This window comes from Phaseolus vulgaris, chromosome 3 (genome assembly GCF_051622355.1).
Source record: "Phaseolus vulgaris cultivar YP4 chromosome 3, ASM5162235v1, whole genome shotgun sequence".
Taxonomy (NCBI): Eukaryota; Viridiplantae; Streptophyta; class Magnoliopsida; order Fabales; family Fabaceae; genus Phaseolus; species Phaseolus vulgaris.
In genome coordinates, this window is record NC_143500.1 from 34,671,751 (window position 1) to 34,697,516 (window position 25,766).

Below are 25,766 nucleotides of genomic sequence, written 5' to 3' on the forward strand. Positions count from 1 at the left end.
TGAAGTGAGCAAGTCACATGTTAAAAACCCTCCATGTTTAAAAAAAAAAGTGATTTCATTTTTCATAGGAACAAGCATTTACATACAAAATGAGTACATTTTTATAACTCATAGTATAACATTTTCCATAAGTATAAATTTGGTGGGAAACTTAAGAAAAGTGTAAGTAAATGTGAATGAAAAAAAGTAAATATTTTTCTTCACTCACATATACTTACATATACTTATTTCACAGTGAATCTTTACTACTTAGATATTAACAAGAGTCTCTCTTTACTTAAATTTAGGCTTTAGTATTCGATTTATAAAATCATTATGTTACATTTTTCATACATTTTATAAAATTTGTTTTATACATGTAATATAAACTATACATTAAATAATATATTGAATCATATAATTTAAGTTATACACTACCTGGTGGATCAGTTGTCCTCACACTTACTATATTTTAATATATTATTTATTGAATTAACACATAGATTGTGAGAGAAAATTTGAGCACATATCTCCTCACAATTTCTTTACATTTCTCCTTAGTTTACACAATCAAACTCCACTCTTCTTCACCATTAAATATTAGTGAATCCTTTTTAATAATTACGCATTGATCTCGAGTACAATTAAAATATCTCACGCGAAAAATATGTGAGATAGGGAAGGATGTAAAGTAAGCGGAGGGACATCTTGGTCATTTCGCCAAACAGCCAATCCCTCATTTCTTTAAAACCAGCCAATAGCGACAGCAAAAAAAGAAAAAAAAAACCATACTCAGAGATGGCGCGGTTGTTGCTACTGGTTTTCGCGTTCTGCGCCGTTGTCATCGCCGTCGCAGGCTCCACCTTCGACGAGTCAAACATTATCCGGCTGGCGTCGGACTTGAACTCGCGCGTGCTCGACGTAATCGGACAGAGCCGCAACGCTCTCTCCTTCGCGCGCTTCGCTCGACGCCACGGCAAGAACTACCACTCCGCCGACGAGATCCGGCACCGGTTTCAGATCTTCTCCGATAATATCCGACTCATCAGATCCACCAACAAGAGGCCTCTCACTTATACGCTCGGCGTAAATCGTATGTTGCTAACTGATTCACTATTTCACTCTCTTCTCTTTCCTCCTTTTCTCTCCTCGATTACAACTTGAAGCGAGATTGTAAATTCTGAACTCGCAGATTTTGCTGACTGGACTTGGGAGGAGTTCACTAGACACAGACTCGGCGCTGCTCAGAACTGCTCCGCCACACTCAAAGGCAACCACAGGCTTACGGATGCTGCTCCTCCTGAAGAGGTAGTTTCGCCAACTGTAACTGTTGCTGATTTTTAACTTCATTTCGTGAAATTAATTAACGAGTTAATCATCATATGAAATTAATATAGTGCCTACTAAATCATGCGAGCATCTGCGTACACAGAGACTGTGTACAGAGGAGAATGTGGCATAGTTTAACCTAAGAATTTGTTGCCTTGATTGATGTTTTATTTGGAATCGGAGGGTATGATGAAAAATTAGGAAAAGAGAAAGAAGTGGGAAATAAAAGAAGAGAAAATTGATAATATGTTCGTAAAACTAAGAGTTATTTAAAAAATTATAAGAGATAAGAAAAATATTTTTTATTTGATATTTTATTATTTATGTATTATTATTATATTAAAAGATACAAATTAATCAGATAATTAATTATATAATCTCATAATCTATTATATAACTTTAATTGTGAAATGATTTAACGAAATATATAATAAAAACAACATAATAAGTTATATTATGTTATTTAAATTTTAACAAATTTCATTTTACATTTACATTAAAAATCTCACACATTACTTTTTTTTTTCAAATTTCAAACTTTCTACTTTCTTCCATAAAAAGTAACAAGTGACACCCTTTCACCAAGATTTATACACAAGTTTATTCCGTAAACAACTAAAAGGTTCCTGTTATTTACATTAATTGTTTTTTAAGGAATATTCACGTTAATTATATTAATATTAAATATTTCATTTATTTCAAACTTTTTTACAACAATCATTATTCTAAATAAATAAATCATTTTCTTTGTTACAAATATAAATAGTAATGTATTTTTTAAAATATATTAAAAATTCAATACTTTATTATATCAATTAATATGAGATTAAAACAAACTACCATCATTCTGATAAGGAAAAAAAAGTATGATTAACCTACCACTTTCATTATTTAAAATTTCACTTCACTCTTAATCTTTGGATAAATTTATTCATGGTAATTGGTACATTTGTGTAAACTTTTTTTTAAAGTATTTATAAGACAAGTAAATAAAAATATTAAAATAAATTATTTTTTATAAGTTTATTTATAAATTAACTTGTGAAAACATTTTATTTAACTTCAAAAACCATTAATTAAATTGTATAAAAAATAATATTTAATTTATAAAAGAAATTAAACTTATGTTTATACTTCTTTTAACTTTAAGTACTTTTGAAAGAAAAGTATCCGACATTAGTAAAAGAAATAAATATAGCAAATAAAAAAACTAGATAATGTTTTTCTGAGATAAGATTTTAATAAAGTTATTGAATAAGAAAATAAAATATAAGTTAAAATTAATTTATATATCAATTAAAAGTAAGAGTTTAGAACATGTTTAAACCAATGGTAAAGTTATATAGAAAATGAATAACAATAATTTTTTTTAACTTTTTCATGAACAAATTAGTTTATATACAAATTAAAAAAAAACAGTTAGAGAAATTAGGAGAGAGATAATGCCATTAAAGTATATAAAAGTTAAATTTAATTTATAAAGAAATTTACGTTATATTTATGGTGTGTGATTATCAGGGATTTCTTTTACATAATTATTGAATCATTCCTCTTCTTTGTGTATGATTGGAAAGAAAATGTTCTTTTCTTGATTCTTTATTTATTTATTTTTTGTTGTTTATTCAAGCTGATAAAAACATGAATAAAGTTTATTCTGAGACGTGATGATTATTGTCAGTAATGACTTATACGTGATGTATTGTAGAAGTCTCACAACATACAAGAGCTTCTCAAATAATATCGAAAATATTAAAACTAACAAGAAACTATTAAAAGAATAAGAACCTAGTATACTGAAAATATTATAAAGGGAAAAGAGAAAGGAGAGGAAGGGAGGAGTAGCCGTGAGTCTAATTTGAAGTTGTGTAAGAATCTTTATAGAGGGAGAAAAGTCAAAATTGCCGCAACTTCAGAACCTTATTTCAGTGGCACCGCTCCATGGATTTGGCTGTCGGAATTGGAACAAACCGCTGGAGAAGGAGAAGTACCTATGGGAAAAGAAGAGTCAACCATCTTAGACTTATGGAGAAAGTCCATTGCTAGTGAGACCGAGACTTCTACAACGTTTTGTAACCTTCCGCAACATTCTTCAGTGTTCCAAGATCTCTTTCGATAGATCAGGAGTTCAAGAAGAAGCGAAATGAAAAATCCACAAACAAAAAAAGGCGCTAACCTCTTCAAGGTCCACGATCTCTGTTTTCATTTTCAACAATATCGTTGGCAATACTCACAAATTTACAACAATCCCCACATATTGCAAAAGATAGAAAATAAAAGGAAAAAAGAAAGAAAATATTGGGTTCATATAAGATATAATGTGTCAAAACTAATATAGCAAGCTATATGAACCAGTCCCAAGACAGTTTTTTCAGTTGTCTTGCATATATTAGATGCATCAATAGACTTAAAAAAGACAGTTCCCCTTTGACAATTTACCAAAAAAATAAGTATAGTCCTCCTCTTCCTATCGGTCAATCCATCTGTCATTATTGTACATATAATTTTTTCCAAAAAACTTTATGCTGTTCTAGAATCAGATTTGTCTTCTCAACCTCTTGCTTCAAAATATTTCACTCTTGTTTCATGATATGATTGTAGTTTTAATTCGGGACCATGACTACCAATTAATTTAACCATCCTCTTAAATTCCTCACTCTTTACTACATTAAAAGGAATAACACTATTGTAGAAAAATTGAGCAATCTCTTTGACATGCATCCTCTTTATCACTTTTCTTGAAAATGACAATAATAGTACTTTGAGTTCCCCCTCTTTTGAAAATAGTTGATGAGTCCTCAATCTCTTCTTCATTTGGTATTTTTTCTAGCACTTTCTGAATAACCCATAGTGTGTCCCACACTACTCTCTTCTCTAGAGATCGATTTCCTTAACAAATTTTACTGCGGAGTAACAACAGTATTCAACATTGATTTCTTAACATCTTCCAGCACTGATATACATGCTCCCACGTCCTTTGAAGTCCCTACTAAATGGTGTTTTAATCTGTATACCCCTTATGGCAATACTTTCTCACAATATTTACATCTTAAGTACCTTGTTTTTCCATCAACAAACACACAATGCTTCCACACAAGATCAATTCTTCCACTTTCCGCGCAATTATCACCCAAATGAAGTGGAGCAGTGGCTGAGCGGAGCACGAGCAGCATGCGTGAGCAGTGGTGGAGCGGAGTGAATCGCTCGAGCAGTGGCGAAGGTGGTGTGGCGGTTGTGTGTAATGGCAGAGGCAGTGCGGCGGTGGTGCGTAGTCGTGGAGGCAAGGTAAAGGGGAAACGCAGTGCTAGCGGCGACGACACGTAGTGCTGGTGGCGGTGACGAAACGGCTAGCACGAACGACGATGAAATGACACAACAAAGGCACATGTTATTCAAATTATGGTTAGGTTCTCATATTAGGGTTTTTGGGTATTCAAATTAGGGTTTCTAGGTTTTATTGGGTTTAGGGATTTTTTTTGGGTCACGTCATGGATTGTGGAGGCTCAAGGATCGTCCGGTCCAACCCTTGGATCGCCGAATCGCTCTGATCTGGAGAGAATCTGATCCCACATCATAACCAACCCGTTTTCTTCTAAAAAGATCACAAGATCAAAAGGTCATCGATCTAACTTGCAATCTTGACAACATTGGTTTGACTTGTAGTTCATTTGGTTGTGCGCACAATTGGAGTGTGTTTGAAAGGATAATCATTTAAATTTATGAGCTCATTTTATAATTAGAGGCTAATATGATGTTATAATTAATTTTATAATTAGTTAGGTCCACACCAAAAAAAGAAATTATTTACACCAGAAGACCATGAATGATGTAGTCTTTGTGATGACTAATTCAAGATTGATGAAGAAGAAGGATGTTAGGAAAACAAAAGACTACAACATTGATGATCTTGCCTTTCATGATGAATGGACTATGGAAGATAATGATGCAAATGATATTGAACCTATGGATGATTTGGTTGAAGTTGGAGAAGTTGAACTTATGGATGATTTGGAGGTTCCTCCAACTTCATGATGTGGAGGATGATGAAGGTCATGACATAGATAACATTAATGAAAATGAAGATATTGTAGAAGAGGGTGATGATTATCCTTCAATTAATATGAATGATTTCCTTGAATAGTTTAATTGTATTAAATATTTGTGAACTTAGTTGTTTTCTCGTATGAACAATTTATTATTTATGAACATGTTTCCACTTGTGTTATGTATTGAATATTATTTGCATATGTGAGTAACTATTAAGAGTCGAGTTACAATCCTCGATTTATGATCTTTTATCTCCTTCTCGATCGTCGAACGAGTTATGAGTTTGACAACATTGATTGTACCCTTCTAGCACAATGAGAAATTTACTATATTCAATGGCATAATCCATTGTACCTCTTTAGTATTTCATGAGTCTCGCAAGCACACCTTAATGATTTTGACTAGGACATTGAGTGTTCCTACTCAGTCTACCTATTGCATAAGTAATATCTGGTCTAGAAAAGTTCATTAAATGCAATAAGCTCCCACTTATCTTCTTTAATTTAGAGTTAGCATCATAAGGGGTGTTCACTAACTTAAGGTCATAGTAGTCAAACTTCTTAAGAAGTTTTTCAGTGTATTGTTCTTGGCATAGTAATATACTATCACCTTTCCTTATAATTTTAATTCCTAGAAACACACTTGTTTCACCCATGTCTTTCATCTCAAACTTAGATCCAAGAAAAAGTTTTGTTTTAAAAATAATATTATCACATGTACAAAAGATTAGCATGTCATCCACATATAAATATATAATGACATATTCACCATTTTTAGATCTAGAATACACACATTTATCAATATCATTGGTAGAAAAACCTTCACAAAGTAAAACATTATCAAATTTTCCATGCCATTATTTTGGTTCTTGTTTCAATCCATACAAAGATCTTAAAAATTTGCACACTTTTTCTTCAGGTTTAGTCATATAAATTTCTTCTTCTAGTTCACCATTTAAAAAAGTTATTTTAACATCCATTTGGTGAATGACTTGCTTATGGATATATGTTAGGGCTTGCAACACTCGGATAGAGGAAATCCTAGTAAGTAAGGCAAATGTATAAAAGTAATCTATGTTAGGTTTTTGAGTAAAATCTTTCGCTACTAATCTTTCCTTATATTTCTCTTTGGATCCACCATGATGATACTTGTTCTTAAAGATCCACTTACAACCAATGAGTTTGGCTCCTTTAGGCATATCTACTAAGGTCCAAGTATTGTTTTTGTTAATTGAATCAATCTCAATTCTAATGGCCTTATCCCAAAATTTAGCATCAAGAACACTAGTAACTTCTGAAAAACTTATTGGATCATTTTCAACTAGATAAGTGTAAAAATCATCTCCAAACGAGGTTTCATTTCTTTGTCTTTTACTTCTCCTAACATCCTTGCTTATGTCATCACTAACACTATCTATATGTTGTTTAGATGTACCACTACTCTTTAAAGAAAAGATATGTTCTAAGAATTCAATATTTTTCATCTCTACTGTAGTGTTACGCTCAATTATATCACTATTAAGAATAAGAACCTATAGGCAACATTATGTTTTGCATAGCCTAAGAACATATAGTTAGATGTTTTAGAACCTATTTTCTTTTTCTTAGGACCAACTAACATCACTTTAGCTAAGCACCCCCACACTCTTAGGTATTTCAGATTAGGTTGATAACCTTTCCAACACTCATATGGTGTTTTACCAGTTTTCTTATGTGGTATCCTATTTTGCAAAAAATATACGGTAAGCATATATTCACCCAAAAGGTTATTAGGAGCATTAGAACTAATAAGTTTGACATTCATAATTTCTTTTAGAGTTTTATTTTTCCTTTCAACTACTCCATTAGATTCAAGTGAATATGGTGGGGTTACTTCATGAATAATGTCTTCTTTAACACAAAAATCATTAAACAAAACATATTTACCACCTTTATCTGACATAATTCTTTTAATTTTCTTATTCAATTGATTTTGTACTTCCGCCTTATAAATTAATAACATATCAAAAGCTTCATCTTTATGTTTAATTAAATACACTTTGGTGTATAAAAAAAATCATCTATAAATGTTACAAAATAATTTTTACCACCTTTGGACATGGTCTGTTTTAAATCAACGGAATCAGTATGAATTAAACCAAGAAGTTTAGTTTGACGTTCAAAAGAATGACATGTTTTCTTCGTTATTTTAGATTCTACACATATATCACGTTTATTACTTTGTTTGTGATGCATTCACATGTCCTAATCTAGTATGCCACACATCATACGAATCAACAATATAATCAAAAGATCCAGTTTCATTAATAATTTCATAAATGTTTAATACAAAAAGACCTTGATCACAATATCCCTTCTCCACAAAAATATTATTTTTTGTCATAACAATCTTGTCAAATTCAAATGACACTTTAACCCTAATCATATGCCTAGCAATGCTACAAAAATTAAATTCACTCTAATCGATGGCCCATGTAGCACATCACTTAAAGGCAGAGTTTTACGTTATGTGAGTTTTAGAAGAACCTTTCCTCTTTTTAAGACAAGAGTTTTCCTGGAATCACCAAGATAAAGTTGTTCTTCTCCATCCCCGCACTTGTGTAGGAGGTAAACACGTTTATGTTTGCATAAATGTATTTGGTAGCCTAGAGTCTACCACCCATTTACTCATATTGGCCACAAGGTTCACTATATTGAGTTTGAGAAATAAATTATCCTTTCTTCTTCTTTAATCTAGAGTTAAATCATAAGGGGTACTCACTGATATAAAGTCATATATAGTAACCAAACTTCTTAAGAATTTTCTCAGTATTGTTCTTGGGATAGTAATACACTATCTCCCTTATGATTTTAATTCTTAGAATCACACTTGTTTCACCCATGTCTTTCATCTCAAACTTAGTTCCAAGAAAAAGTTTTATTTTAAAAACAATATCATCGCATGTACCAAAAATTAGCATGTCATCCACATATAAATATATAATGACGTATTCACTATTTTTAGATCGAAAATACATATATTTATCAACATCATTGGTAGAAAAACATTCACAAAGTAAAGCATTATCAAGTTTTTCATACCATTGTTTTGGTGCTTGTTTCAATCCATATAGAGATTCACATTTTTTCATCTTTACCTAGAACTATACATGTTTCAGATTGAGTGATATAAATATCCTCTTCGAACACAAATTCATGGGGGTATTTTTCTTACATAATTATTTTATTGGTATTCAATCATTTCTCTTCCTTGTGATTGGGAAGAAAATGTTTTTTTGTTTGATTTTGTTTTTTCTATTAAACTCCTAATGTAGTTAATTAATTTATTCTTGAAAGTTTGTTTTTAATTTTTTTTGCCATTAGTATAGTCGTCAATATTTGTTTGTTTTTCCATTTTTTTTTTTTTTACTTTTATGTTATTTTTCACGTGTGTTGCATAGCATGAGTTAAAAGAAACTATTAATATAGTATTAGATACTTCGAGTCTAGTTTACATTTTCCCGATCTGACTGCAACTTGGTCAATGTCCTTGATTTGCTTTTTTCTTGAAAAATATTTGCGTCTGATTCCGAAGATCCTATGTGTGCATGCAGAAAGACTGGAGAAAAGAAGGTATAGTCAGCCAAGTTAAAGATCAAGGTCACTGCGGATCTTGCTGGACATTCAGGTTGCATTGTGAGCCAAAAACTGTTTGGAATGAGTTAAATATTCTAATTTATCACTCTTGTAACCGCAAAACTTGTAATATGCAGCACAACTGGTTCCTTGGAGGCAGCTTACGCACAGGCCTTTGGGAAGAATATCAGTCTCTCTGAGCAGCAGCTAGTGGATTGTGCCGGCGCTTTCAACAACTTTGGCTGTGGAGGTGGGTTGCCGTCTCAAGCATTTGAATATATTAAATACAATGGTGGCCTTGACACCGAGGAAGCATATCCCTACACCGCAGAAGATGGTGTCTGTAAATTTTCAGCTGAAAACGTTGCTGTTCGAGTCATTGACTCTGTTAATATCACTTTGGTAATTAAACTGATAGATAGGTTTCTGCTTGATGTGTGTGGATAATTCCTACTTCAACTACTTTTACGTGCTATATTTAACTGATTTTAGTTTTGTCTGGGATGTAGGGTGCTGAGGATGAATTGAAACATGCAGTTGCTTTCGCTCGGCCAGTTAGTGTGGCATTTGAGGTGGTGGACGACTTTCGATTCTACAATAAAGGAGTTTACACTAGCAACAGTTGTGGCAGCACGCCAATGGTGAGTGTTATGCAAAGAGTATACCTCATCCTTTCAAATCTAATGTGTAATGCAATTTTAAGAACAAAATGTTTAGATACAAGTTCAATGCATAGTTGTTTGTTCTGATGCATGTTTATAACTGTTGGCATCTGCTGTGACACTTGTTTATAACTAAAACAGCCATTCATTGGACATTAATAAAATATGAATTTTGGTGGCAGGATGTAAATCATGCCGTTCTTGCTGTTGGGTATGGAGTTGAGGATGGGGTTCCATATTGGATAATTAAAAACTCGTGGGGAAGCAGCTGGGGTGACAATGGCTACTTCAAGATGGAGTTTGGAAAGAATATGTGCGGTAAGGATCCACCGGAACCAAGTTCTTAAAGAATAGTTTAAAATTCATGCATTTCACAAGTTTGAAGGACACTAGTCTTACAATAATTAAACTAGGAGTAGCAAACTTTTTCTCAATCAGAAAATATAGTGTCATTTTTTGCACAATGAGTTTTTACTTTATCAAACCTTATCTATTGTAATAGAACAGTACATTTTCTGAAGTACTATTCTCACTCTTACACATATTTTCTCTTCATCTGTTTTCTATATATCTGAGATTGTTCTTTCTGTTAAATCCCGAGTTAATGAATCAGATCAGACATAGACAACCAACATTTTTTCTAAGTTTTTAAACAGAAGTGACCCGCAAAGTCCTTTTCTAAGTGATTGGGGAAATGTGACAAAGGCTTTTAGATGTGATATGGAGAGCAACTATAAAAATTTCAAACCCTTTTATGACTCGGAGAAAATTTCACATTCCTAGAGTTGTTGATATTGAGGGTATAATATCTGAGATCAGTCATTTTTCACTGTTAGTTTTTATAACCTCTTTGATTTCATTTCAGGTGTTGCAACTTGTGCATCGTATCCTGTTGTGGCTTAAATTGTAAGTGGAAAAATGCGTTGCCCAGCCTGTGTAACTGCACTTTCACCTCATGCTTCCTATTTTCCATCAAGGTGAATGTGCTTCTTTGGACTGTGATGATAATGTGTAGGATATGTTGATCTTCATTTGTAAAATAAGTTTGGATTTGGATTTCCATTCTCATTGAGCTGAATCACATAACAAAATCTTATTGTGTGAAATCTTGGTTCACCAACTTATCATCTGTTTTGTTTCTCCATCTTGTTTCAACCCAAAACGTATTTCTAATCCATTATATGGATCACCACTGCTGAGAATGAGCTGAGTTATGAGGTCACTAGATTATGACAAACCACACCAAATTTTATGTGGCATGTCATGATGACAGGATCAACACAGCTATATATAAAAGAATAAAACCATTACAAGTGTTGAGATTAGATCTGAATCAATCAATGAGAAAAATAATGATTAATATTTTTAAATCTTGTTATTTGATTTCTTTCTTAAATTAGTGCAATTTAAAGTTAAACTTTTGTAAATGGACAAATTTTTTTAATCTTAGAATTTATATACTAAATACGATTTAATTTAAAAAAAATCGTTTATCATCTGTACACGTTTGTAAAAATTACACAAAAATTGTATTTAGCAAATATGAGTTCTGTAGAATATTATTTATGTAAACATCATGTATTAAAAAGAAGATTTTAATTACAATATCGTACAATCCAAAAATATTCTTAAAAATTAAATTTAAAAATAAATCATATATTTCAAATACGTTTATAAATTAAAACTCGAATATACATTTTTTTTTAAAAATTGTTTTTTATAATATAATAAGATTTCTCTATTATCCATAACGAATGTAGTAGTTCTAACTAAAAAATTTGTTTTTTTTATAATATAAGATTTCTCTATTATAATAATGCAGTGACACTTTCTCTCTGAAACTTTACCTACTCTTTCTTTCGCTTCAGGAAAAGTTTATTTTGACATTCAAATAGTAAATAAATGTCTTTGAAAACCAATTATAATAATATAATAATATAATAATATTTTTAATTAAAAGTTAAAATAAATATAATTAAAATAATAATTTTTTAAGGTATTAAATGGATGTATTTTATTACTAGCACGGTTGATTATATACTGAAAAATTCAAGTACTTATCTAAAAAGGGTGTCCACCAAACACTAAACATTAATTCAATAATTTAAAATAATAATATTTATTTTATTTTTAATTTAAATTTAAATTTTTAATATAATTATTATATTATTAAAGTGGATTGTGGATGTAAGTAAATTATTGGAAGGGTGTAACAAAGAACGGAAGTTATTCTTATCTGCAACCTGTTAATTTCTTGGTAACCTCCCACTCTGAATAAATTTCTCAAAGTGTAGAATATAAATTACAAAACAAACTATTTTAAAATAAATGAAAAGTGCCTCAAGAAATTGATGTAATAGAAAAAGTTAGTCTAAAACTGACTGTTTAGACAATTGGGTACCAGTCTCACTTGTCATTTTTTACCTTTTCCTTAAAATTCAAGATTAAAATATACTTCGGTAACTACTTTTTATTGGCATACTATTTTACTGTAATAAAAAATATCGATAATTATTTTTATTATATTATTACATTTAGAAAATTATTGAAATGTGATGCTATTAATTATAATATATGATAAACTAAAACTAAATTTTAATATAGAATTGTGAAGCATGACACCTGCCACTGGAGGTACACATGGAAGATAAACATGAGAAGTATGTAATTTAAGTGGTGAAACCAAAATAGTGAAAAGATTAAAACTTCTCATACAACTGAGAAGTCTAAAAGCTTCATCAACTTCTCCAGCATAAACCAGACATTAAAATGTTGAAGGTGAAGGTTTCTAGACAAAAATGTGTTCTCATAAGTCTGGGTATGTCATGTGGAATACAAACATTTCTCTAACCTAATGGAAGTATTGCTTGTAGGATATATTCATGACATGAAGAAGAACTTGACTGTTGTCGAAAATCAGAAGTACAAAGATATTCTACAAAATCAAAACACCCATTTTCCCAAAATTGAAGAAAGAATCTATCTTTTATGCTGTGTGTATACTGTGTTTGATGGCAATACTTAGAAAGGCTTAGGGGTTTGCTCAGGAAACCCCATTATGGATACAAATTAATTTAATTTTAAATCAAACATTTTTAAGTGATTTTTTTTTAATTTAAATGTAGATTGAACAGTATAAAAGATAGTTTAGAAAAAAAGAAAATAAACATAAATTAAAAAAGGTGATTGTATAACTTCTGTAGAAACTAAGTATTCATATATACTTATAAAATACTAAAATAATAAGACGATATTTTATTATATATATATATATATTTATTTATTTATTGTTTATAAAACAAAATTAACACATAAAATTATTATAATATTAATTATTTTAATTACTTTCTAATGTGACAAAAGTGGTTATAATATTATGAGGATAAGAACAAGTTCAAACGTGATTACCATTATAAATGGTAATGAATATTATGAGGATAAATTTTATTTAATAAATAAAATAAAGTATTTTTGTTTTATTTTTTTTAAGTATTTTGTATTTAGGAAAAAATTGTCCCGTAGTTAATGAATAACAAAAGAATTATAAACTGTTTTTGTATTCATCTTATCTAAGTTGATTTGTGATATATATATATATATATATATATATATATTAAGAGTTGTAAGTGAAATAAATATTTATGTATCATATTTTCTTTAAACCTAATTTTAGTGTCAGAAAATTTGTAATGCCAGTCGTTCTAAAATGTATATTGAGTTATCTGATTATTGTTTTTACTGAAATTAGTTATGTTTTATTACCATAAGTGATTAAAGACTAATAAAAAGCTTAGATTATGTCACCTTCGATTTCATTTCATACTTGCGTTCGGATTGTTATTAAGAATTTCTGGACTTAAAAAGTGTAAAATTGGAGTAGTTTTTTTATCTTAAAATAATTGAATGTTTTAAATATTTATTATCAGAAAAATAAGTATTTTTTCTCAGTTATATACGTTATTATAATTGTTTCTTTTATCAACAATAATAATTAAATAAATAAATGCGAACCATCTCAGGAATGGTTCAACTCTTATACAAAAGATACAATAACCAACTTAACTAAAGCTACCAAACTAATAAACAAAAGCACTGTACTAGAAAACCTAAACTACATCAATCAACCCTTAAACATTAAGCATTGGTCGTTATTTGGACGAAATTGAAGGGAAGGAACCTCAAGAATTGGTCCCTTTGACCATTTTTCCATAAAGTTGTCTCGATTAAGTATCAAACTTAGTTATCTGGTTAGTATACCATTCATTTATTTAAAAATGCCCTGTATTATATTATACTTCATTTCTATTTACTTATTATTTCGATATTGTTGTAGGATCTTCCTGCTCCATTTTCACAATATATTTGACAAGGGAGATTCAATACTCTGCATGGTCTATTAATGGATGTGATGCAAGGTGTTGAAAGGGAAGTTTCCTTCTAAACGAATTAAACTTGGCAAAGGGTGAAAGAATTTATGTTGTCTTCATTCTTTTCGTGAAGGAGACAAGATTATCTTTGAATGTGATACGAGAAATCCTTCTTCTCATATCAGGGTTTTGTTACTTACTTCTACTCACAGTTTAAGCTATCATGGATAATTTCTTTTATTATTCTCTTAGGATAATAGTTACCAGTGCTTAAGAAAGCTCAAACATATTTATTTGTCTGCTTGAACTTTTTTGGAAACCTTATGTTTATATTATATTAACTATATGTTTTTGTTTAGTAGTATTTATATTTTATTTGTTCATGCATTTCTTGTAATGTGAATACATAACAATTGTCAGTATATTAAAGTCATAAAAATCTTTAATCATATTTTTTATCTTATATATTTTGTGTTAATATTATAGAATGCTTATATTCATTTTATTCTTTGTATATTCTTTATTATTAATTAGTCATTGAAGTATTAATGGTTGTTGTTTTTATCTAGAAACCTGATGATGCATATATATTTATTATTGTTGTATGGTTTTTAAGATCTTTAGTTATTTATATAAATAGTATTTCATTTTATTTATATTTCATCATGTTTTATTTGTATTATATTACATTTTAATTTAATTTATATGATAAAAGGTGACTTCATAATTTAATATCATTTTGTCTACAATATGTTTATGGAAGAAACACACATTTACTGATAGTTTTTTGCAATAATTGTACTTGGTATAATATAATGAATCATTTTTTTAATTGCAATAATTTTTCTCAGAGTTTTTTTGCAGATTAACTTACAGCATGAAGATAGCATGAGGTTGGTGAAGAGGACTTCATTTTCACCATAAATACCTTATGGGAACATAGTATTAGATAATTGTTTATATAATGTATTTGTTCAAATTATTGTATTGTATTGTAATGTATTTATTATGACATAAATTTATTCATTATTTTTTACTTATTTATGTTATGTTATATTAAATTCATTAATATACAAAAAAAAGTATGTAAACTTATGTTATTGCACTATATTTAATTTCATTTGATCAACTTTATAATTTATATATATATATAAATAAAATTATTAATTTTAATATTAATATTTATATATAAAATATTGGAAAAACTCCCGTGTGTTGCACGGGTCAACATACTAGTTCTCATACATTTCAAAAGTTCCAAACACCAACTGAAGAAGGGAAACGAAACAGAACGAGATTTTACAGAAATCCTAGATCAAACATTTGCTTGCATCATTGTACACACTTTTGACGCATCAACCACACTCCTATTGAAAATGATAGAATTCCTGTGATTCCATATTTCACCCACCACCCCATCCCAGATTGTGCTCCACACGTCATTAATCGACTCTGAAGATAAGCTCATCCTGAACTGAGAAAAGTTTGACATAGGATCAATGTGAGACACAAACGACACTTCCAGCCACTTAAAGCAAAAACACCAAACCCGTGCAAGCAAAACTGCAATCGAAAAACATATGGCGGTAAGACGTTTCCTCATTCCCACATAGACAACACAAAGAACTTTTAACCAACACCCCTCGCCTTTCCAAATTGATCCTAGTAGCAATCTTATTCTCCAACACCCTCCAAGCAATAAAAAATGCAGAAGACACGACTTTACAACTCCATAACTTACTGAAAATCGGAGAGAAATCCACCTCACAATCCCTCCTAACAAGAGAATATGCAGAGTTAACTGAAAACTTCTGAATACCCCCAACCTTCCAAATCCACCTATCCGCCTCTCCCAAATCCATCCTAACCTCATGTAAAGCCTGACACAACTGATCCACCAGGTTTCTCCCAATCGAAAAAAAAGGTCTACTTTAGGTTAAATGCCAAACCCAAACACCATCGGACCAAGACCCAAGCTTTGCTACCTTTGCATCTTTGGCCGAACAAAGAGAAAACAGTATCGGAAATACTCTCTTCAGCGCATCGCAACCAAGCCAACTGTCCTCCCAGAAATAGATATCCTTTCCATCACCAACTTTCCACTTGAACCCATCTTCAAAGCTTCTACCCCACCCCTCCAAAGTCCACACCTCTTTTAAGTCTTTCCACCAAAGAAAGCTCCTACGACTTTTTCCTTCCTCACTCAAACTTCTCCAACCACCATATTTAGAAACAATAATCTCCTTCCAAAGACCACCCTTATCCGAACCCAACCTCCAGATCCACTTACCTAACAAAGCCAGGTTAAAATTCTTTAAATCAATGATACCAAGTTCCCCAAATTCACGAGGCTTACAAACCTTTTTCCAAGAATCACAAGCGATCTTCCTTCCTTCAGCGCCCCACCCCAAAGAAAAATCATTTGGATCCTAACCAACTTATATACCACCCCAAAAGACAATTTAAATAAGAACATAAAGAATAACGGGATAGAAGAAAGAATAGACATGATCAAACAGATCCTCCCCGCCAACGAAAAGCACTTACCTTTCCACCAGCTTAGTCTAGCCTGAACTTTCTCTATCACCACATTCCAAAAGTCACCACGCTTATGGCTCCCACCAATAGGCAAAACTAAGTAAACAAAAGGAGAAACCATCACGTCACAATTAAGGATAACTGCAAAACACCGAAGCGAAAGTTGACTCAACCCTGTTCTGCCAATTCTACTTTTCAAAAAATTAACCCTAAGCCTAGAGGAAAGCTCAAAGCATTGCAAGATCGCCTTAATATTGAAAATGCTTTTGGTGTTAGCTTCACAGAAAAACAAAGTATCGTCTGCGTACTGTAACATATTAACCTTCACTTTATCCCTGCCAACCTCCAAACTATCAATCAAATTCTTTTCTTCAGCCATCCTTGACACCCCGACCAACCCTTCTGCCACAATAAGAAAGAGAAACGGAGCTAGCGTATCACCTTTATGGAGACCCTTCATAGGAAAAAACTCCTTAGTTGGGCTACCATTCACAAGAACTGAAGCAAACGCTAATTCTAAACAACCCTTTATCCAACGAATCCACCGTTCACAAAAATCCAACCTCTAGAGCATATAATAAATAAACTTCCAACAACTAACCGAGTCGTACGCCTTCTCATAGTCAACTTTGAAGAAAACACAACTCTTTCTCTTTCTTTTATACTCTTCCAAAACCTCATTAGCTACTAGCACACTATCCAACAAACCCATTCCGTCAAGAAAAACCAACTGTCTGACGTCAATAACTTTACTAATCACCTTTTTCAAGCATAGAGAAAGCGCTTTAGAAATGATTTTATACAGGCAACCAACTAAACAAATGGGTCTAAATTCACCGAGCTACTGGGGTTTTCAACTTTTGGTATTAAACAAAGAAACGAAACGTTTGTACCTCTAGGCCAATGACCATTAACCACAAAATCCTTCACCGCCGCCATCACATCTTTTTTAATGATATCCCAATAAAATTTTAAGAAACCAAAGTTGAAGTCATCAGGGCTAGGACTCTTTGAGCTGTCACAACTCCAAACCGTTGCCCTAATCTCTTCTTCAGAAAAATCACCAATCAGCAAATCATTGTCTGAATCCGAAATGGAACAAAACCTAGCATTATCCAGATGAACCAAACCTGACAAGCATCATTCCTAACAAACCTGTCTTCAAAGAACTCTCAAACCTTGTCCTTGATCACGTCCTTTTCCTCACACCATTTACCGTTAACAAAACCCCCATGCAACTGATTCCTTGCCCTTTTCCATTTAACAGACGAGTGAAAAAACTTTGAATTAAGATCCCCTTGTTTTAACCATCTTTGCCTTGCTTTCTAAAACTTAATCGCCTCCTACTTAAACTTAACATTATTAAGTTCATTAAGGAGAGCCTTTCTTTCTTCTCTTTCTGACCTTAGCTAACAACAATCCTTACTAGCAAGATTCACATCTCCGAAGACTTCTTTATTCCATATTTTTAAATCTACTTTTAACTTTTCAATTTTTCTTTGAAAATATATATCTTACCTCCTACGACCTTATATGAAGACCAACTCAAACTCACAAACTCCTTAAACCTGCTATCTCTTTGCCACACATCCAAACACCTAAAAGGTTCTGGACCCCAACTCTTTAAGTATAACTACACAATGATAAGATATTGATATGCTTAACACACGAGTTGTTGACAATTTGGCCAAAATTCCAACCATTCCTAACACGAACGTTATTATATTATAATTGTGATATCTTGTTTTTTAAGTTTAATAAAGATGTTTTCTTTGAAAAATATATATTCAAAATCTAAAATATGTTTAATATATTTATATATTCTAAAATTTTAACTATTCAGTTTTATTTCTAAAATTTTATTATCTCTCTGAACTTTTTTTGTTTTAAATTTTTATCTCATTTATTTATAAGATTCTAACATCAATTCTTCAAATTTTTACCTCAAAATAAGTCATAGTTGAAAGATTAGTAAACAAGTATAACAATTTGAATAAATTAAGTTGGATTTTTAAGTAACTTTTTATTTTTCTCATGTTTTTTATTCTTTGGGTTCGTGAGTTCTTTAAGAACAAGAAAAACAAGTACACATGAAAACTTAAATGATGTTAAACTTTAATTTATGTTTGTAGTAATTGCACAATTTCAATTTAAAGTAATTTTTTTCAAACCAAACAATTTCCTTTAAAAAAACAAGGGAATACTCTTTCAGTTCTTCTCAATAAATATCGTATTCAAGTTTTTTTTTTATATTAAATTTATAATTGTTTATCTTTATATGAGTGTTGTTTATAGGTGTTGTTGTCTCTCTTATCGATGTTACCGATAAGTAGTTAGAATCAAGTAGTTAAATTGTTATATGAATCTGAGTTTAAGTTGTTTTCTGAGTTTATATGAACCAACATTTAAATTTGTAAAAAAAAAATCATTTTGAGATTTTGTGTGTGGTGTATTGTGTATTGTGTGTAAAATAAAAATATATTTAAAAATAATCAGCTCATTATCTTTACTTGATTTATAATAAAAGAAATTTAAAAATTATATTTTATTAAATTATTTAAAATGAACTTAATTACTAATAACATTTTATTTTGATTTTTGTTACTAACAAGTTATTATAACAATGTTATTTTGATTTTTATTATTTACTTATTTTTTGTAAATACTAAACTACTAATCAACAATATTATATAAAATGATGCAATATTATGTTTTAAATGATTGTATTAGTTTACTTTATGCATTTTCTTCAAAGAAATAATAATTATACTCAATTTATTTCATGTATAAGCACGACTTAAACAGTAATTAACTAACTGTCTTTTAAATTAACAGAAAATTAAGTAGAAGAGAAAATAAGTATAAGAAAAAAAACTTTTGATTTATTCAAATTTAATACTCAAATTAAATTTCAATAATATTAAATATTATGTATATTTGATTTTTTTCAAAATCAGGTTAAAATTCAGTTTTACTTTAAAAATTATAATGTATTATTATTTTTTAACTTAATTTACTTTTCAATTTGAAATTCACATACACATTTCTCTAATATCTTTGACACCGTGATAATGCGGTTACATCTCTCAATTTCAAATCTACTAATGCAAATGGATTTATATAGAACAAATTATTTATATATGATTATAATTGAATTATATATTATATTGGTGCTTTTTAAATTTCTTAAGTTTTAATTATTATTATTATTATATTGTCCTTTTTTTGTAACAGGTGCAGTCCAAAAGCAAATCGACAAACTTGAGAAAGAGGGTAGTGGGTTCACCATGTCCTTTGGTCTTAGGGACAATTTATATGTGGTCTTGGGACACTGGACCCAAAAATTTGTTTTTTATATCTTTAATCGTTTTTATTATATTAAAATATACAATTTTATAATAATTTTTTTAAAATTTTTTAAAATAAGAAATATTGAATCATTTATTCTATTAAATGAATTAATAAGTTGCTTTTTTATTTATTAAAAGATAAAATTATCTAATTAAAAAATGATATTAGAAAATGTTAATAAATAATGTATCTCTATATATATAAAATATAAACTATAAAATTCAAGAACTGCACAAAAATGAAAAAAAAAAAGGAGAAAGTAGGTGAAATATGAGACACTCAAATTGTGCCGCCATAACAGAACCATGGAGAGAGTAGTATCATGGCCCTTCCTTCATCAGTGACCATGAAGTTGTTGCGGTCTTATCCAGAATGAGTTCCTGAGACACGTGGCTAAATCTCTATTTCTGAGAGACACGTGGCATAATCTTTGTGTCTGTAGTCTCGGGACAAGTTCCCGCCGGCCACTCTCTGTCAGCAACGTGCTACCCTCTTTGTTGTTGATGTTTCCACCGTATACAAAATTTAAATAAATAATATTATTTATTATCAATTTAATAAATAATGACAAAAGATGTATTACACTATTATTCGGACCAGAAAAAATAAAATAGCTTTTGAATCTGAAAGGAAAAAACAAACTAAAACATGTTTTTGCAAGGACTTTTATAGCAGGATTAATGGATTGTGCAATTGGTTGTAAGAATGTCAGTTACAGGATCCTTAGGGTTAAGAGAAATAGAACTTTGATTTGAATATATAGAAAGTTAGTGGGATGAAGTTTTTTATTTCTTAATATTTAAATATGTCAAAATTTGTTGGTTTTGTGAAAAAGCCAATAATTAGAATCAGTGAGTAAGGGCAAATGGCTTAAGAGAATATATTCTATAATTATTCGTTATTAATTAAATATTAAAGAAAAGGTAAAGCAAAAAGGAAGGAATAAACATGAAATGGTGAGTAAGAAATGTGGGATCCACCTGATCCATTTCCAAGATTATATCCAGTTTCTAATCAGACGCCCACAGTCAACCATTTCTCTGTCCTCACCAGAAACATTCAATTAAAAAGTTTTTATTTTTCAACAGGATAATCTTCTATCTTTTCTGCACTAAAAATTAGGTTAATGGAATGAAATTATAAATAAATAATATTATTTTATATTTATATATTTGAAGATGTGGTAGGAAGAGACTTGTTATGTTGGGCATGTTGTTATTATTATTCAAACCAATGAGGATAAGATGTCACCGTCCTTAGTCCTTTGTTAATCTTTATTTATTTCCTACACAATTCTTATGAGTTAATTTGAAATTGAAAACTTTAGGTTTAAAAAAATGATATGATTTATCAATCACTGTTCTCTTTTAGGTGCAATGGACTATGGAAAAAAAATCTGATACCCATGTGCACACACCAGGTATTTATATATTTATACCCCACAACTCATCCCACGCCTCTCTTTGCTGTTGCCTTTTCTGTCTTTCATTTCATTTCACACCCAACCATTCTTCTCAAGTTTATGCCCAAACGATGCCGTTCGCTCTGCAAACTAACGGAGGAGTTAGCATCGGACTCTCCTCCTTTGTCCACTGCGTTGCGATCTGCGATCGGGATTTTCCGGCCGATGATTCAGACTCCAGCTCCGACTCCTCCATCGGGAGGAACAGCATCTCCTCGGATGATTCCTCTGACCATGAAGATGCCGCTGAGGTTGAGGTTCAGAGCTCCTTCAAAGGCCCTTTGGATACCATGAACGATCTAGAGGAAGATTTACCCGTCAAGTAAGTTTTTTTTATGTGTTTTCTGAACTGGGTGTTCTTCAAGCTTCAATCTTTTCATGTGGGTAATAGAGCAGCTTTGATTTGGTGTCTTTGTTTTCTTTTTACTCAATTTCTATTACAAGTAAGGAGCAGAAGACATGTTTTTATTTTGTTGTAGCAGTTTAGAAATTTACTGTTTTGCCCTTGAGGGTTTGGTACCAGTGTTGGTGCTGAGTGATGATGATTGGGTGCACTTATTTATCTTGAGTGACTTAACCACTATGGAAAGGAGCATCTTTAGAAAATTCCATACAGTTGTATACTATTTTCTTCAACTTAGATAATCCATTAATTAATCTAGAGATCTGCTTTTATTGTTGGAGTAAGTGGTTTAAAGAATATATCTGGTTACTGACCTTTGCTTAAAAGGATTGTTGAAATTGATTGGCATAATGGATCTCCACCACCAAAACCAAAAGATTGGTGAGTGGAGATAGGGCATCTTTCTATGATGTTCGAGTATTAGTATTGCACAATCTTGTTCCTTGTAAAAACAAATTAAACAACATTGATGTTTAAAAAAAATGTGGAGCAGATCATGAAATTTAGAGCATATTATATTTATCACATTCAAATGCTATACCCGTATTAAAAGTCATGTAGTGCTACAATTTTTGTTTACTCTATATAACAACTTTTCTCTTCTAAATAGATGCATTTAAAGTTTCCTTTGTCCAACCATATTTCTGAAATACTCCCTCCCTTTATTTCTATTTTGACTCTTGGATTTTGAAAAAAATGTTTCAATTTATTTGTCATTTTCAAAGTTTAGGAGATTTTCAAAATTGAAAACAACATTAATTACTCTTTAATGAACAAGGGTAAATTAGAAATTTTCATGATCATTTTATTAAAATCAACATAATTTATTACAATTTTTGGATTCTCTATAGGAACTTTAAACAGCACTTAAGAACTTTAAACACCAGTTAAAAAGTAACCTAGAGAGTGTATGCATATGGACATTTCTTTCTTCAAATACTCCTCTCTCTCATCAGTTTGGTACCAACTCTGAAATAAATGCATCTAGACTCATGATCTGTAATTTCTATGAACTCAGTCAATAGTAAAAAGTGTATTAGAAGGTGTGTATTGAAAAAGCATTGTTGGACAATTGAATTGCCACCCTTCTAAGATGTCAAAAGGAAAAGTATTGTTTGACAAAAATATAATGTTGCAATGCAAAATGAACAACCCTTAATTGTGAAGTGTTACCTTGGTTTATTCATGTTTTTGGCTATTAGTTTCACATCAAGTCAAGATTTTTTTTTTATCGAGATTTTGGCTATTTATATATATGCATGGGTGGAAAAGAGAGATTCTAATAAAAAAGTAGAAAACTATGCAACTGAACATTTAAACTAAACATGAGAATGAAATACGAGTAGAAAATGTAAGTGCAATGATAAATTTTACTGCACTATATTGCAAGCATGTATATTGCACTAGTGCAATGACAGTTTGTATTAGCTACTAATGAAACTACACATGCTCCTATTGTGACTGTTGTTATCTTTTGTTGAAAAAGAGAAATATTATCGATTCATTAGTTGAAGATAAACCAAATCACAGAACTAGTGATGCAATTTTTTTTTAAAAAAAACATTTTTATTAACCTGTCATTCTGTTCTGTGTAATTCAGGAAAGGCATATCCAAGTTTTACAGTGGCAAATCAAAGTCCTTCACAAGCTTAGCAGATGCTGCAGCTGCAAGTTCTATGGAAGAGATAGTGAAGCCAGAGGACCCTTATGCAAAGAAACGCAAGAATCTAATAGCTCGTAATGCATCAATTGAAAGGAGTCGCAGTTGTGCAAGTAACATTGGTGGAATATCAAAGCGACCCTCAAACATCGGTCGAAGAACATCTTGTCTCAATTTGGACAGTAGCGGAGAGGGTACCAGCTCCTCATCCATATCTCCTCCATTCCCTCTTCCTCCTCTTCATCCTCGTGCCAACAATAGGTCATCACTGCCTCAACCTTCTTCTGCCACACGAAGTTCTCCTTGGAGGTCCTATTCTTGGTCTGATCTCAACGCCATAGCTGAGGCTCATGATATATCTGGTTTGGCTATTTGTAGTGGAAACTAAATTTTTGACACTAAGATGTAACCTTTTAGTTGGTAGCTGGTTCCCAGTGATGAGTTTGTTTGTGATGGCAAAGTACTTTGTGAACTCCTCAATGCCCTATGTATACCCAACTGACTAGAGTGTTGTATATTATTATATCTCAGCCTTTGGTTATTTTCACTCCTGCTGTAACCCTACTTATCAGGTTATGAATAATTACAATTTGAGATAATCTCAAGATTTCATAATTGGATTTGTTATTCTTGGGTACATATAATTGGATTTGTTTTGCAAGACATTTCTCAGCACTCAACACTAGAAAATGAAAAAGGGTTTTGGAAGATAGAAACATTTTTTAAGTTGATTATTAATGACAGAGATATACTTAATTCTTAATTCCTGTATGTTGATGGATTGTTTCTGTTTCTTTCCTTGCACAATGATAAGTTGTAAAAACTTCACTGAGCATGTGTATATGTGCATATATTAAAGAAAAGATATGTATTAGTTTATGTTTTATTGGTATATTTTTAAAGTTCATGTTCTATTAACTAATATTGAGTGGCATTTGTATAAATTAATAGTTTTGTTAAGACATGAATATTTTAAGAAAAGGTTTATACATATTTTATTAGTATATAAATTAAAATAATTTTTAGATGTTATATTGATGAGGGTTAAAAATAATATTTTTTATTAAATTAAAAAGTTAATTAAAGTATAAATGAGTTAAACAAGTTAAACTTAAGTTTACTACTTTTTAAGAAGTCAAAGTTAAGCTTCTAATTAAACTTAGTTAAATAAATGAGTTAAATTAGAGTTAGTTTCATTTAGTAGTCAAACTAATTTCTCCATTATTTAATATTAATATAAGAAAATTCAAGTAATTTTTAAGTATTTTGTATTAATATAAAAAAATAATAATATAATAAATTGGGAAAAAATACTTTATTTTTTATTTTTAAAAAATGATAAATTATATTCTGGTTGTTTTCAATTTGTATAATTATATGCTTTACATGTTAATATATAACATCAAAATTAACGAAATCATCCAAACAACTAAGATAATATAATTAATTAAATTATATAAATAATAAGTATACTAAATATGTTCTTTCACTACTTAAAAACATTAAGAAATCATTTAAAATAGTTATAAACTTTGATCAATTATGGAAGATATTATTAATATAAGGGACTAAAACTAATACATGCATATATTATATAGTACTACAATTTCAATTTCAATTATGTAAAAAGATAATTTCTCATATATTAAACTATTATTAATAACTGATCATTCATTCAAAATAGATAGTAAACTTCCATGACTTTTCAATATATTGATTCATTCAAAATAAATAGTAAGAACTTTCATGACTTTCAATATAATGATATATGTGATTGAGGTTATTAGTAAAACTTAATTATATCACCCCATATTTCGCAATTTAATACTTTAATATATTATACAAGATTGTATTATCTTTTGAATACTAGTATATCCATTATAAATTTCATTTAGTTTAATATAAGGTGTTTATCCATCAAATTCTACAAAATTTCATTATAATCATCATCAATAGTCGGGGAAAAGCAAGTAAAGGTGAGCATGCTGCAATACACAGACGACACTCTATTCTTCTGTTTTTTTTTATCAACAAAGAATAAATAAAATAAAACTCTATTATTCTATAAAGCCTCAATCTAAAGTGTTGTGACTCTAAAAGCTATTCTGAAATGTTTTGAACTTGCTTATGGTCTTAAGGTGAACTATTCCAAGAGTAAGGTTGGTGGAGTGGGTGTGAATATGAATCAGATGTCGATTTTCTCCTCTATACTTAATTGTGATATTATGAAGGCACATTTCAGTTACTTGGGGGTGTTGGTAGGTGGAAATTATAAGAGGTGTGCATTTTGGGATGGTGTGATCACTAAGATACGGAATAGACTGAGCGCGTGGAAAGGGAAAACCCTCTCTTTGGTA

The 25,766-nt window shown here is 30.5% G+C and overlaps 3 protein-coding genes across 3 annotated transcripts; 2 read left to right on the plus strand and 1 right to left on the minus strand.

Annotated features, from left to right (window-relative positions):
* Positions 1–604: 604 nt before the first annotated feature.
* LOC137807168 (pro-cathepsin H) lies at positions 605–10,734 on the plus strand. Its single transcript, XM_068607647.2, has 7 exons — positions 605–1,072; positions 1,172–1,287; positions 8,945–9,018; positions 9,104–9,368; positions 9,476–9,607; positions 9,811–9,946; positions 10,494–10,734. The coding sequence occupies exons 1-7, from the start codon at positions 778–780 to the stop codon at positions 10,529–10,531; spliced, it is 1,056 nt and encodes a 351-aa protein (XP_068463748.1). The 5' UTR covers positions 605–777; the 3' UTR covers positions 10,532–10,734.
* A 5,192-nt stretch (positions 10,735–15,926) lies between these two features.
* On the minus strand, positions 15,927–18,491 carry LOC137805562 (uncharacterized). The gene is made up of 6 exons (XM_068605507.1): positions 18,477–18,491; positions 18,052–18,166; positions 17,427–17,663; positions 17,210–17,316; positions 16,543–17,098; positions 15,927–16,285 (listed from the first exon to the last, which is right to left on the minus strand). Exons 1-6 carry the CDS (start codon positions 18,489–18,491, stop codon positions 15,927–15,929), a joined length of 1,389 nt encoding a protein of 462 aa, XP_068461608.1.
* A 2,841-nt stretch (positions 18,492–21,332) lies between these two features.
* LOC137807170 (protein OXIDATIVE STRESS 3 LIKE 2) lies at positions 21,333–24,024 on the plus strand. The gene is made up of 2 exons (XM_068607648.2): positions 21,333–21,668; positions 23,350–24,024. Exons 1-2 carry the CDS (start codon positions 21,418–21,420, stop codon positions 23,795–23,797), a joined length of 699 nt encoding a protein of 232 aa, XP_068463749.2. The 5' UTR covers positions 21,333–21,417; the 3' UTR covers positions 23,798–24,024.
* Positions 24,025–25,766: the final 1,742 nt, after the last annotated feature.